Source organism: Urocitellus parryii, chromosome 1 (genome assembly GCF_045843805.1).
Source record: "Urocitellus parryii isolate mUroPar1 chromosome 1, mUroPar1.hap1, whole genome shotgun sequence".
Lineage (NCBI taxonomy): Eukaryota > Metazoa > Chordata > Mammalia > Rodentia > Sciuridae > Urocitellus > Urocitellus parryii.
In genome coordinates this window covers 77,465,003-77,482,794 of record NC_135531.1, presented here as the reverse complement: position 1 = coordinate 77,482,794, position 17,792 = coordinate 77,465,003, and the positions used below count along the sequence as shown (strand labels likewise).

At 36.0% G+C, this 17,792-nt stretch overlaps 2 protein-coding genes across 2 annotated transcripts in view; one reads left to right on the top strand and one right to left on the bottom strand.

Annotated features, from left to right (window-relative positions):
- The window catches only part of Rfesd (Rieske Fe-S domain containing), a 55,358-nt gene that overhangs the window by 4,794 nt on the left and 32,772 nt on the right, over window positions 1–17,792 (bottom strand). Inside the window, exon 4 of the mRNA XM_077800560.1 lies at window positions 17,611–17,675. Within this exon, the coding sequence (XP_077656686.1) occupies window positions 17,611–17,675 (65 nt within the window). The remainder of the gene's footprint in view (window positions 1–17,610; window positions 17,676–17,792) is intronic.
- Window positions 8,784–17,792, top strand: part of Spata9 (spermatogenesis associated 9) — a 28,523-nt gene continuing 19,514 nt past the window's right edge. Inside the window, exons 1-2 of the mRNA XM_026385912.2 lie at window positions 8,784–8,844; window positions 9,018–9,106. Of these exons, the coding sequence (XP_026241697.1) occupies window positions 8,784–8,844; window positions 9,018–9,106 (150 nt within the window). The remainder of the gene's footprint in view (window positions 8,845–9,017; window positions 9,107–17,792) is intronic.

Here is a 17,792-nt window from a genome sequence, read left to right as displayed (position 1 = left end):
CCTTTATGTACCATATCTCTAAGCAGTTACCACTTCTGTTCATTTTCCTCTAAAATACTCCTTATATTTGTTCCTACCATTTTGTACTCAAGAACTACCTCATTTTTTACTCCAAGTATCAATTTTTCTCCTTGTTCTTCCTCTTGATTCACCTTTACTCTATTGTGCATGCTAACGCTTGGCAAATTTTTCGAAAGTACTATTTTTGCCAGGTCACTACACTTAGATCTTTATGATCATAATCATTCATCCAGTGCACATTACATACCAGGTATTGTTACTATACCTTGTTTACTCTTTACAACAACCCTGTGAAGTAGGCATTGTTTATCATCATTTTATAGATGAAGAAACTGAGACTCCAAGGTATTGACAATGTGTTATTTATTTTGAGACAGTCTTGCTAAGTTGACCAGGCTGATCTGGAACCTATGATTCTCCTGCCTCATTCTCCCAAGTAGCAAGGATTATTGGTCTGCACCATTGCACTCAGCTCCTCCCTTTATTCTTGAGCATAACATGATTATTTCTCTCCAGCCCTGCGGTTTTGGTCTAGTTTCCCCTCCTACCTTTCCTCCTTTCTGCCAAACTTAATACAATCCCTAGCCAATCTCAATGCACATATTTTCCATGAAGCTTTTCCTGATTTAGTTCTTCCCACAGTGATTTTTCCCAGTTTGAAGAAATTCCAATTAGTCTAGTCTATACCAAAAAATAAAAATAAAGAAAAAAGAAGTCACTTTTATTTAAGAAAGTTAAATGCATATATTAAAGATTGGCCTTTGAGTATTCATAATTTTAATACTCCATGTAATTAAATACAAAGTACACATAAAGCCTTTCTGCTGCCTACTGAAATACATGACTGCCTCAAGGAAAAATACTTGTATAATTGAGCTGTGAGCTGCTTTTTTTTCCACTTGAAAGAGACACTGACAGAAAAAATATGGTTATACAGAGTTTCATACTTGGCAGATATTTTCTGAAAAATAAAAGAAGTCTGTCATTTCAAGAAAAATGACTGACAGTGTTGATTGTCAATGATACATGTGACCTTTAAAACAAAAATTGTAATTTGGGAAAACTTGGATCCAGCAGTAAGAGTGACATTATGTGGTTTTGCAGATATGTTGCACATTCACTGATGCAGAGCCACTCAAGAAGTAGATGCTATTTTCCCTCCCCTTGAATGTGGTCTTAACTGTTACCAGTGACTAGAATATGGCTGAAGACATGAGCTGTCGTATTGAGCTTAGGTTATAAAATGACTATCTCTTAAGTAGGCTTTCTTCTTTTTCTTTCTTCTTTTTCTTTCTCTTTTTCTTCATTCACTGTAAGACAGGCTGCCATGTCGTGAGGCAACCTGGGAGATGGAAGGCAGCTGAGGACACACTTAAACAGCCTAAGAAAAGGCCCAGTGTCAAGGAACTGAGGCTTGCTGACAACCATGTGAAGGAACTTGGAAGTGGATCTTCTGAAGGCTGCCACAAGGCACGTGAGTGAATTGGGAGTGAACCATCTCAGTTGAGCCTTAAGATGACTAGAACCAAATTAACAGCTTGACTGCAAATTCTTGAAAGGCCTGGAGCAGGAACCAAGCTAAATCATTCCTGAATTGCTGACCTAAAGAATTGTGAGATAATAAAAGGTCATTGCTTTAAGTTGTTGGGTTTGAGGTAATTTACTATTTGCTCATAGAATAACTCATACAGTGTGCTCCCCAGTCTTAAAGACTTTCTGATAAGAACAGTGGTGATATTAACAATGGTATGCTTTTTGTTGTTTTAGGGAGATTATTGTATAATGTGTCAATGGAAGATCTGGTAAGTCAGAGAACCAATATTATCCGAATAATCAACGCATGATGTTACAAAATCATGCATTCAACCTCCAAGATAGGCCAACACATTTTAATGTAAAATAATTTTAAAACTTCATTGATATGGTTTCCACATTGCAACTAACATTTCAGAAACTACCCCTTGTTGAGCTGAAGTTGTGGCTCAGTGGTAGAGCACTTGCCTTGCATGTGTGAGGCCCTGGGTTTGATCTTCAGCACCACATAAAGATAAATAAATAAAGGTATTGTGTGTCCATCTACAACTAAAAAAAGAAGAAAGAAACTACCCCTTGTTAAATACTGATATAGAGTAAAAGAATATCCATACTTATCCGGAGAGACTATAAATTACTGTTCTCTTTGCAACTATCTGTATGAGACAAGATTTTCTTTAAATACTGCAAGCAAAACAATGCATAGCAACAGATACATTCAGAAGCAGATATGAAAAAAAAAAGCAAATGTCTTTCATGAAACTAGACATTAAACAGATTTGTGAAACTGATAACAATTATCACTCAGCTTGCTATATTTTTTAATTTTGGAACATGCAGTTATTTTCATAGAAAATGCTATTATTTTAAAATAAATTATATTATATACATATTGCTATATAACAAGTTACCCCAAAACTTAGCAGCTTAAGGCAATAAAATTTACCTAACAGTTTCTATAGATCAAGAATTCAGGTGCAGCTTAGTTAGGTACATTTATTTTAACTCAGGGTCCCCAAAGCTATAATGGAGGTGTCAGCAGAGCTGCTATCATCTTGAGGTTCGACTAAGGGAGGATGGGTTCCTAAGTTCATTTATATGGCTACTAACAAGGAACCAGTTCTTCACTGTTATCAGGCAGAAACGGTGGTTCTTTGCCTCATTGGCTTCTCCAAAGAGTAATTCACAACGTGGCAGCTGGCTTTCTCGGGAGGTGGAGGGGGGCGGGACGCAAGACAGTCTTTTGAAATCTAATCTCAGAAATGACATCCCATCATTTTATCTGGCTTTCCTCAAGGTATAGATGGCAGGTATTATTTAGGCATTGATAAAGTATGTCTATTTTTATCATTATTCATATTATAAACTCTTTTCCCAAACAATAGTATTTATAATAGCATTATAAGAGAAATGCATACTGAAATACAGTAGCCTCTGTCACATCTATGTATAAAGTTTGGCATCAAAATTTATAAATACTTTATATACTATATATCACATATTGAGAGTACTTCATTTAAAAAAATGTTGCTGGGTGTAGTATCACGTACTTGTAATCCCAGCAACTCAGGAGACTGAAGTAGTAGATCCCAAGTTTGAGGCCAGCCTTGGCAACTTAGCAAGACCCTGTTTCAAAATTAAAAAAAAATAATAAAATAAAATTTAAAAGGGCTGGGTGTTTAGTTCAGTGGCAGTACTCCTGGATTTGATCCTAATTAAAACACACATACACACGTACACACAAATAAAATAAATTTAAAAATTAAAAAATGTTAATTCCTATTCATATAACAAATAATTAGATCCTTATATTCAATAACTGATGATTTGAGCAAGCACAGTAACAAATGCCTATAATCCTCGTGACTTTGGAGGTGAGGAATGAGGAACCACAGTCTGAGGACCATTTGGGCTACTTAGCAAGACCCGGTTTCAATAAATAAAAAGGGATGGTGATGTGGCTCAGAGACAGAATGCTCCTGGGTTTTGCTCCTCAGTACAACAAATTAATTTTTTGTGTGTTGATTTGCTTTTTATGTTTGCTGGATTGGTTTGATATGTAGCATTCTTAGGTGCCATCTCCAGCTTGATAAAGGTATAGAATTGTTTCTAATGGTTTAAGAATTGTCCTGCTCTTCCTGTCAGAAAAGAGGAGGGCTGAAAGTTTTTCTTAACATCTTTTTAGCTGTCCTTGGCTCAAAATGATTCTCATAAATTCTGAACGCTGATTGTGCCCCTGGAACTCCAGTTCAAAATAATTTTTATGTCGGGCTGGGGTTGTGGCTCAGGAGTAGAGCACTCACCTAGCAAGTGCGGGATCCTGGGTTCGATCTTCAGCACGACATAAAAATAAATTAAAAAATAAAGGTATTGTGTCCAACTACAACTAAAAAATAAGGATAAAAAATAATTTTCACATCAAAGTGGCATATTTTGGGGTGGCATCTTCTGCTACCTTTCATGTGTAATAATTATTTGTATACAAAGTAACTTAGACATATTTAACAGGATCAATTGATATTCCCTGAGAATAAATATAGCCTCATAGCATATTGAGATTAATTCACACATGATAACTTACATTTCATCTGGACTAGTTCTAAAGAGGTATTAGATCAAAATAAAGGGCAATGTGCATCTCTAGCATTTTCATTTTTAGCACAGTTGAGTGAACCTAATAGTCTTTGCATCATTATGTGGAATTACATGGAACAATCAGTTTCCTTATGCATTATGTTTGAACATTGTTGGGCCCAGGAAGATTTGCTCCAGTGCATAGGTAATTAGGTTATACACTCTAGGATCATAAGTGAAAGGACTAAAACACAAAATTAACATTTGTAGTCATGCTCTGCAGAGATTACAGTATAAGTAGATGAATTTAAGACTTCTAACAAAAGGCTACAGCACTGTGTGGATTATAACTATCTAAATGTATTTAATATGCATTCACTTGCTTTTCTTGAAATGCTTCAATTAGATATCGCCTGTTTTCAAGGTGGAGGGTTCTTTCAGAATATATTGAGCTGCTCAAAAACCTTTATTGAACAGTGATGAATTTGATGAGTAAGATGTAAAAAAGATTTCAGAGTAAAACATAGATTTCAGTTGAAAACATTACAGCAGAATTTTGTAAAGCTAAAATGAGATCTATTTTTCAACCCAAGGAATGTTTTATATCATATATAATCTTTTCAAATGTTATAGAATGCAGATGTGAAATATTCACCTCAAAATACTAATGAAATAATTGTTTTTCTAAGTTTATAGAAATTAGCAAATAAGTAGTTTGATTTCACTATTCCATACTGAATATAAACTGCATCAGTACAGAGATTATGTCTGGATTTTTTGTTTTTGTTTCATTTTCATACTGGGGATTAAACCCAAGGGCATTTTACCACTGACCTCCATCCAAATCCCTTCATGGTTTTCTTTTTTGATACAGGGTTTTGCTAAGTTGCTGAGGACCTCACTGAATTGCTGAGGCTAACCTCAAACGTGTGATCCTTCTGCCTCAGGCTCTTGGGTGCTGGAATTATAGGTTTGTGCACTGTGCCTACCTTCTGGATTTTGTCTGTTTTGTTCACTGTTGTTATCTCCAATGCTGAAAATGTGATGTCATGATAGGTCCTCAATAAATACTGAATGTTTGAAACACATCATTCCTTGCAGTGTTAAAGGAGAAGTTGTTCAGTGACTCTTGTCAAAATTCAGTAAGGCAGATTTCATTCAGGATCATAATGAAGGATATGAGGATCAGATGTCAAGGATGTTAAGATATTGAGAGTGGGGAATTTTTTGCTCAAAGGACTTGGTAATGTTCTTGCTAAAACTGGATTTCCAGTGAAATGCACTGATGAACCTGGGAGAAGGTTGGGGAGCATGACTGAAGTATGGTCAAGCAGGGAACCTTTGTCAACCATCATTACTAGGATAACCTCTAATGATAATTTTTCACCAAAGTTGTTATAACAATTGACTCATCAGCCTATTTAATTCAAATGTTTTCTTAAATATCAAATAGGCACATATATTTTTAACATAATACAAGATATAAAGAATGATGGTACATTAACATTGTACATGATTACGTTTGAGAAGTATATTACAATTTCCTTCAGAATCTTCAGTAAGCCATTGTCTGAACTCATCATCATCCCTTCCTCAGAGCTGGTGACCACTATCCTGAATGTTATGTTTTTTTTTTTCTCGTTCAAAATTGTTATTACACTCTTTTTTTTTGTAAATTATTATTTACATTCTATTTCTTAAATTTGTTTATGTGCATAGATTGTAAAAAGCCCACATCTTATCAACATCATGAACAAAAGCTTTTCTGTAGTCTTCCATCATTTGATGAATGTTGATATTTGAATTGTTTTCAGTTTATGCTATCTAGAAAAGCCCCAACTACCATTTTTGTACAAGTTATTACTGAATATTTTTTCACTGGAATAGATTTCTAGGTTGATCATTTGTACTCTTAATACCAATTGTACCAGTATTATTTGGTATTTTCAGGTTGCTTTCAAAATATTCCTACATCAGAGTGTATTAAAAGAGATAAATGGCGAGACCTGGACCCTAGCACAGTTACTAGCATTTGATGGGCCTTTCATAAGTGTTAGTTTCCTTTCTCAGGATATGGAGTTTTAAAATCATCTTGATAAGAAATGTGTCTTCTCCAACAGCTGCTGTTCAAGCTCTCCACACACCTCAGGGAAGGACCTGAAGGCCAGGAAAGGGATGCCTTTTGGCCAAAGCAATCAGTTCAAATGGAATCAAATCTCTACTGGCTCAAGGGGAGAATCATTGTCTACACTGGGTCAAGGGGAGTGAGTCTTCATCTACAGTGCTCAAGACATGTGAGTTCCCATCTACACTGGCTCAAAGTGAGCAATTCTTTATCTACACTGAACAGGAGAGGGAGGCACAGCAGTCCAGGACTTGAACAGGACAGCTTCTGGGCTCCTGCCCTTGCCCTGAGGCCTTCCTCTTTTTCTCCTTCTTCTTCTTTTAAACTTTTTTTTTTTAATTCTTTGGAACATCAACCTTATTATACAATTTGTGAGAGACGAATTTATTAAGTACCATCTCTGCTATCCCAGAAGCATAAGAGAAAAGACAAAGGGCAGGCCAGGGAGTCTCTGATGTCTCTGGAAGGTGGGGGAAGAGGAGACTCCTGATGGACCCAGATGTGTTCCTGGCTGGAGTCCATGCAGAGAAGCTTGAACCAGTTTACACTCCTCACTCCTGCAGCTGTTTGAGTCTATACCTGACCCATGCCCCCCGCCATGATGTCAGGATCCTCAGAGCTCAGGTTCTCTGGCTGTCCATTAGTTTGTCTGTCTCAGCTCTGCATTTTCATTGGAGCCACTCTATTTCTGAATGCCAGCCTGCAGAAAAAGCATGCAACAACACAGTTGTTGAATGAGGTGATAACTCTTCCAGTCACCCCCTTCCAGCCTTGCTGCTATAGGGATTGCCATGTAGAGGTACTTTGAGAAGACATGCTGTCATCTGCTGCAACCCACCTACTGAGGATTGTCCAGGGCCTGCTGGGAGGCTATACTGGGAGTGGAAGTCTTCACATGCAGAAAGAGGAGACAAATGGTAGGCATCTTGGTATTTCCACTGCCCTTCTGCAGGAATTGCTTGGCCTCCTGAGGCAGCTGCTGCTCACAGGGCAAGGAAAGGGCAGGCACACTCCTTTTTGGGGTGGTCATTAGAAGGAACTGCTGGCCCTGCGAGAGACCCCACTCCCACCCCAAGCACAGGCTTTTCTAAATATGCTAGTTTATATTCTTAATAAAAGTATATGAGGACAAATGTGTTTGTCTTGTTGTTTTGTTTTGGTTTTTGATTTCTGCTGTTTTCTTCCAGGGAGAGGTTCATTAAGAAAGAAAGACAAAAAGGACTTTGTTAGCACAACACACAGAGTCTGTTATGCTTTAGGGATGGTAAATAGTAGCCTGAGAAATGTCTTTCTTTTGCACTTGTTAATTCTATGGTATACCTAATTCTATGGGTGAAACCAATTGGGAGCTAATGATACTGGAGTGCGCAGGTGGATAAAAGGAACTGGGGGTAGGTAGGAGTGGAGGTCAAGCAAGATGAGAGAGATAAGACACTACCGGTGTATCTCTGAGGTAGACTCTGATGGCCAAGGGTCCTGATTGGACAAAGAAAGTGTTTTATTATCTTAGAGACTCCCAATATGTGTGTTCCTCGTCATTGTCTTGAGATTTCCTTTCTGACACTGGATTACTTTCCAAATGTTAATAATGACATAGTTATCTCAAGCACTAGGGTCATGATGGAGGAAAGCAAAGTCTATTTGGTGAGGAGAGGTGAGTGTGGTATGGTGGAGTGTTTTCAAGAAGTTTGAGGACGGAAACAATGTGAAAGCCAGGAATCTGGCATGCTAGAAGAATCCCTTGATGAAGATTTTATTCTAAAACTGTTCCCATGAAGAGACCTCCAGAGTCACAGCTTGATGCTTACTGAAGAAAATGATCAAATTACAGTTAAGAATAAAAGTTTCAAATTAAAATGAGGTTTTTAGTTCAACTTTTACCTCATCCACACTAAAATATAACTAGGTGATCAATCAAATCTACCTGATATCAAGTTCTTCTAGGTTTGGTCAGAGGAAAATAATGATCAGTGGAAGTGAGTCTTGAGTAAAAGATGAAGAAGAAAAAAAAAAGGTTGTGTTTATAAAGAAGACATCAAAGACTCCACAGCTTTGCTTGGCTTTGACCTAGTGGTCCTCACTTAAGTGAAGGAAAAACAATCTGTCTAGAAGCTTTTCTGAATTAACTGCTTGTGTTTCTTTTCCACTTGGCATCTTAAAGCTCATGCCAACTGTTTTCAAAAGGAGCTTTGTTCTCAGATGATCCATTAATTGAAGTATCACTGAAGAATTTGGGAAAAAATTCAACTTCAGTTATAGAACTTCTTAGTGTGTGTTTTTTTGTTTGTTTGTTTGTTTTTTGATTCCTTCACTCCTCCCCTCATGCCTCCAAACACATTCTTCCTCTTCTCACTGCCAGGGTGACTTCAGAAGATTCTGTAACAAGTTCTCAGATGCCCATTGTGTAGTAACAATGGATTCCAACAAGGACCTGCGGATTCTGTCCTCCCCTGCTTTCCTGAGTGGAAGGCTATCCCCTGCCCAGGCCTGCAAGCTTGCTAGGCACTAGAAACCCCAGCAAGAACTCTTCATGCCAGTCAAACCCATTGGGTGGATATGTGGACATGTGTTGAAGAACTGTTCTGGAAAAAGTACACACAATCTTGTTTTAAAGGGAATATGGGTGTGGGAACAACAGAGAATAAGATCCCCTATGGTTCTCTTCTTTTCAGTCACTTAGGAGGTAAACCCAGTGTTCCAAGTTCTTTTGAATCATTTAGGGGATAGTTTTAAAACTTTTTTTCCTAATCTCTTTTTTTCTTAGTGGAGGGGATCCAGAAAGTAATTATGGACCTTATAGATGAGTTTAAAGATGAACTTCCTACCATCCTAAGATTATCAGAATCTAATCAGGTAATGTGATTTCATAATTTTCAAAATGAATTTTTAAAAATATATTGTATTTTTACTGTCATATGGATTATTTAATGCTTTGATTTTGATATAAGTGCTTGGAGCTTAAGAAGATATTAATTTTACCTAAAAAAAGAAAATTCAATCTTCCTCAATGGGAGGATGATCTGGAAAAAAGAGGGGTTGTAGATCAGGAAATGAGATAAATTAAGTTTAAAGACAATCCTTGGATTAGAAATCTGGAAATCTAATAGCCACAATTGCAATGCAGTTCACTTAAAATTATGGGCTTGGGATATAGCTCAGTTGGTAGAGTGCTTGCCTTTCATGAACAAGGCCACAAAAATAAACAAAGATTTGCTTAAGGTAAAGTGAAAAAAAAAGCCAGATATACTTTTGCTAAAATCTGAGGCAATTAAATCAGTGCAAACACTCAATTGTAGCAATGGAAAGATAAATATAGTAAAAGTGCATGTGTTTTAATGTGGAAAAAATACTGATATCAATTTAAACAAAGTATATATGTGCTGTATTTTAAAAATCTCTGTTCCAAAAAAGATTTGAAATAGATAAAATATTGGAAATGGAGAGTAGAGCAACAAAGAATTTTGAAGAGATATATAATCAGGAAAAAGTAACACCTTGTTAAGGGGACATATATAACCTAATTTACTCAAAGGTACACAGTTGTTAATGGAAAAATATGTTTCAGCCATTTTGACCACAGTTGAAATAGAATATGCCTTAAAGTTACAGTAACAATCCCCACTTATGATACAGTAACAATCCACTTATGATGCAGTAACAATCTATTCAGAAATCAAAATCTTGGCAATGTCAAAGGTGAGGCACATAGCCCCAAACAGGAAATAAACAGTAAAGCACTCCAAGCAACACAATAATCACTCTGTACATCTCATTCCAAGGGTAAGAACTATCTGACCATTCATTGAGAAAACCAGCCAGTATATGTTTACTAAATACTCCCTACTGGTTGGTGCTGGGCAGAGGGAATACAGAGATAATATGCAAGACACCATCCCATCCATCAATCAGCTTAACTGAATAAAGACAGAATTGTAAACAAATAATTGCCTTAGAATATGCTAAGTGTTTCAGAGGTAAATTCAATTTAGAGAAGTGAACGATTCTGCCTAGGATGGTTAGAGAAAGCTTCATGGAAGGATACTTAAGAGGACTCTCAAAGGATGAATAGGAGGTTTTTTTTTTTGTTTTTTTTTTTTTTGTTTTTTTTTTTTAGGTAAAGAAAAGGGTAAGGTAAGTAGTTAAGGGCAAAGAATAATAACCCAGAGAAAACAGTGTGAATTTGGCTGAAAAGTATGAAATAGCATAGCATACTCCCTAAATGCCAAGTAAATATGAATAAATAGCATGTATGATAGAAGGACTGAGGCAGGAAAATAGTAGAAAATCAGAAAATGTAACCAGGAGTCAGAATATGGTGGTCTTTGTATTCCATGTTAAAAAAAAGACCTTGTGGGCTGGGAATGTGGCTCAAGCGGTAGTGCGTTCGCCTGGCATGCGTGCGGCCCGGGTTCGATCCTCAGCACCACATACAAAGATGTTGTGTCCCCCGAAAATAAAAAAAATTAATAATAATTAATAATAATAATTAATAAGATTTTTAAAAAGACCTTGCTTCATCCTAATTATAACATAGATATTCACAGAAAGATTCTGAGCATGGAAATGACATCCAGTTTGCACTATGAAACTATTTCTTCAGTGGTAATGTGTTTTGAATGGAGGCAGAGCTTCTAGTACAATTCTTTTACAAATGATAGTAAAAAACAAAGACAGGACATATACACTGGAGTTAGAAAGAATGGGTTGGGTACAAGATATTTAGGGTATCTGGAAACTGACAATGTGGTGTGAGAGGGATATGTAGGGATGGGGGAAACTCTGGATTGCTTGAGTGGGTAGAACAATAGTGGTCCTACTAACTAGGATAGAGGACTCTATGAGGAGGAGAGGGTTTGGAGATAATGAAATGAATTTAATTGGATCATTTAAGGGATTCTGTCACATCCCTTCTGAGCCATGGAGATTAGCTGTAAAATGGAGACATAGATTGGAAGCTCAAGTGAAGTCTGGACTAAAAATATACATTATTACATCATCATTATATAATGCATAAAATCAAGCATATAATGATGCCTATAGCTAAACCAAGACGGTAAATGTCATTACTTTAAGGAGAGAATGTAGTAATATGAGGGCTTGGGATTGAGCCCCAAGAAATGCCAGTGTTTAAAGGGATCAGCAGAGAGTCAGAAGTAAAAAAGGGAATTCTTGCAGAGGGAAGAATGAAATTCTATGAAGGTCAAAGGAGGAAAAAAAGAGGGAGGGATTAGCAGCCATAAGAATCCCCAAAGAAGTCAAGTATAGGTTACACTTTTGAAAGTTTTAAAAACTGAATCAATGCTTAGTGGGTAAAATTGAATTTACCCCCAAAATTTACTTCTACAAACCCATATTCACCAATAATGCTTGCAGTATACTTAAACTCTATTTTTAGCAAAAATAATTTTCTTTTTTTTAATCTGAATTGAAGATTATGGCTGTGTATTTATGTAAATGATTCAAATTTCTAAGCTTGTATGTTTCTAAAAATAAACAAAGTGATAGACATTCTTGTTTACCATCAAATCACACATGAGTTTCAACTGTTAAGACCTACCGGACTTTCTTAATTATGGTAGAGTTCTGAGACTTATAGAACTGACTTTCAGAAGATGTTAGAGACTCCAGCAGTCTCTCTAGTGTTATCGTCAGTAATATTGTATGGCACTATACAAATCCATTTCTTGTATGGTGTAGTCTTTACTGCAAAAAGTGTGGGTCCTTGATGCACCCTGCTGAGGTGGCAACCAGAGAGTGGACTGTTAAGCAAATAGAATAAGGCTTAAAAGCTCCAGAGGGCAAACCAAATTCTGTAATTCTATATCTTAGACTTGCAATCTAGTTGCTTCCTCTTCTGCATTCTTCTAGCATTAGTATAAAGTCTTTTGAAACACTGGAATCTTTTCTTGGCAATGCTCTTAATACTTGGTGGTATAAAGGGAAAAGATGGACAGGTGTTTGTGGTTGATCCTGGATATCAAATGATTAAAGCAGCACAATGGTGACAGTAATTATTGAGAAAGCCTCAAGGTGAATCCCAGAAGCCAGAGACAGGCCAAGAAATCCCTGTTATCCCTTCCAAATTGTGATTCTCCCATTGCCTAAATTAGAGAAATTTGGATTTTACTTAAATAAAGAAGTTGCAACTTTATAATTCCCTTCATCTTTTCCTCCCATCTGAATGGCCTCATTATCCTACTTGAGCCAAAAGCATGGTTTATATAGAAATAGATTGATATTCTGATCCCTAAAGAAAGAATTCTGTGTTCCCATTTTCATCTTCTTGAAGCTATTTACTTTTAAGAACTTTAATCCACTTAGAGAGGAACATAATTATAGTTAACATTATTTTATCATTTTTGAAATACTTACATTGTTCTTTTTCTTACTTTGAAGAATGTGTTGCTGAGATTGGCAAGAAATCTAATCTGAGTAGTTAAGGAGCATTATAGCACTTTTGAAGCTATTTTTTCTTCAAAAATAAATTATCCAGAGAATATTGCTAATTAGATTATTTTTAAAAGGTCAGATTGTAAATGCTTTTTTTTTTTTTTTAAATTTCTAGGATGATTCCTAGTTCCCAAATGCACTGAAAGAAATGGTTTTAAGAATGCTTAGAGGACTTTATTAATTGGGTTATATTTTAAATCTCTAAATTCTGTGGTTGTATTTAAATCCTCCTCTACCCCAGGCTATTTATTCAGGAAAAGGCCTTATTGTTCACCTACAGTTAAAACAAAACAAAAAGATTTGATGGGAGTGGTGGTATAATTTTTATAGAAGATATACCCAGAATAATGGTTATCAAGTAGTACTTCATGGCTAAATATTTTAAATGAAATTTTCTTTCTGGGGCTGAGTAAGCTCATTTTAGAACCTTGGCTTGAGGTAGTGTTTTCTGAGGTCTAGTACCCTCCACACTCTGTGTCCCAACCAGCCCAATACCTTCAGTATCTACTTTCTTGGTAAGGTAATTTTTAAAGCTTTACAGAGGCAAATTGTAAATGATTTCCATATGAGGAATTTAAAATTGCCAACCTTTACATTTGAATGAAGAAATGTTTACTATAATTGGGGAACTAAAAAAAATTAGTTAAAATTACATTTAACCATATACTACAAGATTGGGAATTACAAATAGAACATATGCCATAATGCTGTAACCCATGCCAAAAATTTTGAATGTTACATTTGTAAATGTACTTCTCTGAATTCTCTCTTTTTTTTTTTAATGTGAGAAAAAAACTTCTGAGGATGCACCGTTAGTATCTGGAAATTACTTTTAATGGTGTTGAAGTTTTGAAATGTAATGAGAATAGGACTATAACTAGAATATTCTATAATTCAATTGTATTTTTATCTTTGGTGAATTGTTTCTTGTGAAGCAGTATCATTATTGTGAAAGTTGCAAAGTAGATTGTGCATGAAAAACTTTCTAGGTGGTTTCTAAATTTGGCATATTTCTTTGATATTTCTCATTATTAATTTGTTACATTTTCTGATGCTCTTCATTCATTCATTCATTCATTCATTCATTCATTCATTCTTATAAGTATTTGTGAAGTATCTATCTACTACATGCCAGGCACTAATCTTGGCCTTGCAGGGGGACAGAGAGCCCCCAAATAGCTATAAAACACTGCTGTAATACAAATTGCATTCTTGTCAAACAGAAATAAGAAGCAAGGGAAATAAACTGTATATTTAAAAAAAATTTGTTGTTGTTGATGGACCTTTTTATTTTATATGTGGTGCTGAGGATTGAGCCTGTTGCTTTACACATGCTAGTGCTCTGCCATTGAGCCACAACTCCAGGCCCTTAAACTGTATACTATATATTGGTAAATGTAGGGAGAAGAAAAATATAGCAGAGAAGGGATATAAAGTAGGGGAGTAGGTATCCAATGAGCAATTGATTGTTGAGGTAGCGTAACCAAGAAGGGTCTAGTGAGAAAGTGATTTTTAAGATTTAAAGGCAGTGAGGGAGTAAATCCAGGACACTTGAGAAATCAAATGGCATAGCTAGTGCAAAGTCCCTGAGATAGAAATTATCAAACTAAACAACAATCAGAGAGCTTCTCCAAAGAATAATGACATTTATTTGGGAATAGCAGAGTAGGCAATGGGAGTACCTGTGCCATAGAGAACCATATAGGTATTCAAGGAGATCCAGGCAAGAGGAAGACTTTAAAGGCACTTAAAAGGAGAGATTTGTGCAAGCTACTTGAATACAGTGTTCTTCGGTAGTGGAGACCAGAGGCAGGAGTTGGTGTAAATTTATTGTCAGAGCCATAACTGATGGGTGAGTGTCCTGTCAACAGCATCTTTCTGAATTATTGCAGTCCTAATGTTAAACTTAGTTACACAAATCTCTTCATATGTGTAAGGCATACAAAGCATGGGATATGTGTATATTGAGAAGAAATCTCTCTTGGGCCTTTGTCCTTGAGAAAGTTCTTATCTCAGACAGAAAATTATGAACCGTTCCCCTTCATAACTTCCTGGCTCTAATTTTGTCTGGTATCTGAGAAGAAATATTTCCACTTGGTATCTTCATTTCACGAAGTCTACCTGACAAGTTCAACAAATAGTGAGGAAGGAAAGGAAGAGGAAAAGAGGATAAGGCCATAGAGGTAAAGAAGTAACAGACTTTGTGGGGTTTGAATGTACTTTGACTTTTACACTGAGTTCAAGAAGTAGCCATCAACACAGTTGAGCAGTATGATCTGATATGAGTTTTAATTGGATCTCTTTGGCTGATACATTGTTGAAAGAATGAAAACAGGCAAGGCTGCAAGCAGGGAAACTATTTAGGAGTCTAATTCACTAATTTGGAGAAGAGATGATGGTGGTATCTAAGTATAGCAGACTTGGTGTAGTACTCTGAGTGGTAAGTGGTCGAATTCCAGGACTATTCAGAGAAAGAATTGAATAAGATTTGCTGACAGGCTGGTTTTATAGATGGAGGACAGTAAAACGCTGAGATAATAGAAATTGGAGTTCAGCATTAAAACTGCTGATGACAAAGAAATGGGCCTGGCTCTAGAAAAAAAGAAGAGAAAAAGGAAAAGCAGGGTTTATATTTAAATAGGGGAGGTCAAATGGAGAGATCTGGAGCAAGATTCTAAAGCCAATCTTATGAACTGAGGCTAGGTTAATTTTGGTATGTTACCTGTAAGTACCTTTGTGCATGCATCTCTGAGGTGTGATGGAGAGTTTGAATTTCTTTTCTGGCCTTTGGTGATGTGCTCAGATGATGATGATGACAGAAAGAATCATCTAAACTTTCACACTTTGTAATCAACTTCAGGATGATTAGGGTGATAGAAAACAAAAAAGAGGGAAAAGAAATTTAATTTTTGATTAACATTTACATTTAAACAATTTCCTGGGCTGGAGTTGTAGCCCAGTGGTAGAGGGCCTGCCTCACATGTGTGAGGCACTGGGTTGGATCCTCAGCACTACATAAAAATAAATAAATAAAATAAAGATATTTGTCCATCTACAACTAAAAAATTTTTTAAAAAAAAAACAATTTCCTAATAGAACTAATTGAGTAACTCACTCAACCTAAGAGTGAATTGAAATCATCATCATAAATTAGTGACTTTTTAAGAATAAATTTTTTAATGGTTCTATGAATAATTGTATACATTAATGGAGTAATATGATATTTGGATATATATATATATATTATGGAATGTTTAAAGCAGATTTAATATATCTACCTCCTCAAATATTTATCATTTGTTTGTGGTAAAACTTTCAAAATTCGTTCTATTAGCTTTTTGAAATACCCAATAACTTTTTGTTATCTATAGTCACCCAAAAATACTCGAGCATGCCAAAACCTCCTGCTCCTATTTATTAGTACTCATTTTCAACTTTCCCCATCCCTTCTCCCTCATTTATTCCTCAACCTCTAGTAACTATTCTACTCTCAACTTCTAAAAGATCAACCTTGTAATAATTGATGTATGATCGAGACCATGTGGTACTTGTCTTTTTGTGTCTTGCTTATTTCACAAAATATAATGATCTCCGGTTTCATTCCTATTGAATTGGTTACTGTTTTATATATAGGGAATCTCATTCTGCATCTAAAGGATATAAGTAGCTGTTCCTCTGTAGTGTCCTTCCATGTCTCCAGAGACAAGAAGAACTACCAAACATGCTTCATCAATGGAAGTCTTCTTGGGAAATTCAATTCCATATTTTGTGGCAAGGAAAATAAAGATGGTCAGGAAGATTTTATTTTCAAAAGTAACAGTTGTTTCTTAAAAAAAAAAAAATCTAGGAACACATCAAAAAAAGGAAAGTATTTTTAAAAAACCTGAAGATAAGCACAGTGTTCACACTAAACAAATGAGCATGTAAGGGAACCAATGATGATAGTCATTAGAATCAGCTTGAGACTGTCAGAGACAATCAGGAATTTATGGCACCAAATGGGGAAGATAACACAAAGTATGGCACTAACATAATGTTCATCTGCATTAAAATAATATTTATAACGAGTCAGTTAACCTGAATCCTACATGAGATGTTGGATTAACAGATTATCAATTACAAATAACTTAATTTTTATACAAAGATAAAAAATTAAAGAGAAACTGTAAAAAAAGTGAAGATTGAAGGGTCATTCTAGAGTACTGTTTGGGGGAATGAATCAAGATTGGCTAATACAAATAAATGTGTGAAATCAGTTAATCCAGACCAACACATACAGATCACAAGATTTTGTAAATAAACTTATGAAAATACGGATGGGGAAGCTGCAGAGTGTTTAACATTTTGCAACTGCAAAAATGAGTGGACCTAGCTGGGCACAGCAGTGCATGCCTGTAATCCCAGCAATATGGGAGACAGACTCAGGAGGATCACAAGTTCACTGAGCAACTTAGTGAAACCCTGTCTTAAAATAAAAAATAAAAAGAACTGGGGATGCAGCTCAATGGTAAAGTACCCCTGGGTTAAATCCTTGTATCAAAAAAAAGGGGGTCCTCCAACACTGCATGATGCTTGGACAAGTAGACAAAGTTATTTAGTAAAAGTAGACCTGCATATATTCCATCACATACGGACTTCTTTGCGTGATAGTAAATTATAATGAGAAAAAAACACAAGTAAATTATAATCAGACCAAACTAATTCCAGCTGCTCCACCTTGAGAAGAAGTTGGAAGAGGTCAGTGCAGCAAAGTACAAAGTCACAAGAGAAATGGAATCTGTATGTGCTAGAGCTTTGGATACTGCAGACAATTTGGGTTCTCTCCCAGGAGTGCTCACAACCACAATCAGGGTAGAAAATATTGTCAAATGATTGTACTTACATGTTACTTTTCTTGCTCTACCTACCATATAACTGCTTTTTTGGCTTGCTTTCCTTTGAAATGGCTTGGGATTGTAGCAATTTCTGCAGTCTGCAATTTAGATGACACTCTCTGTTATTGGTTTTGACTAGGACGGCTGAGGCCACTGGTGGGCTAATAGACTTTTTTAGTAAAGTTAACTTATCAGATCACAATAGAACACCAAAT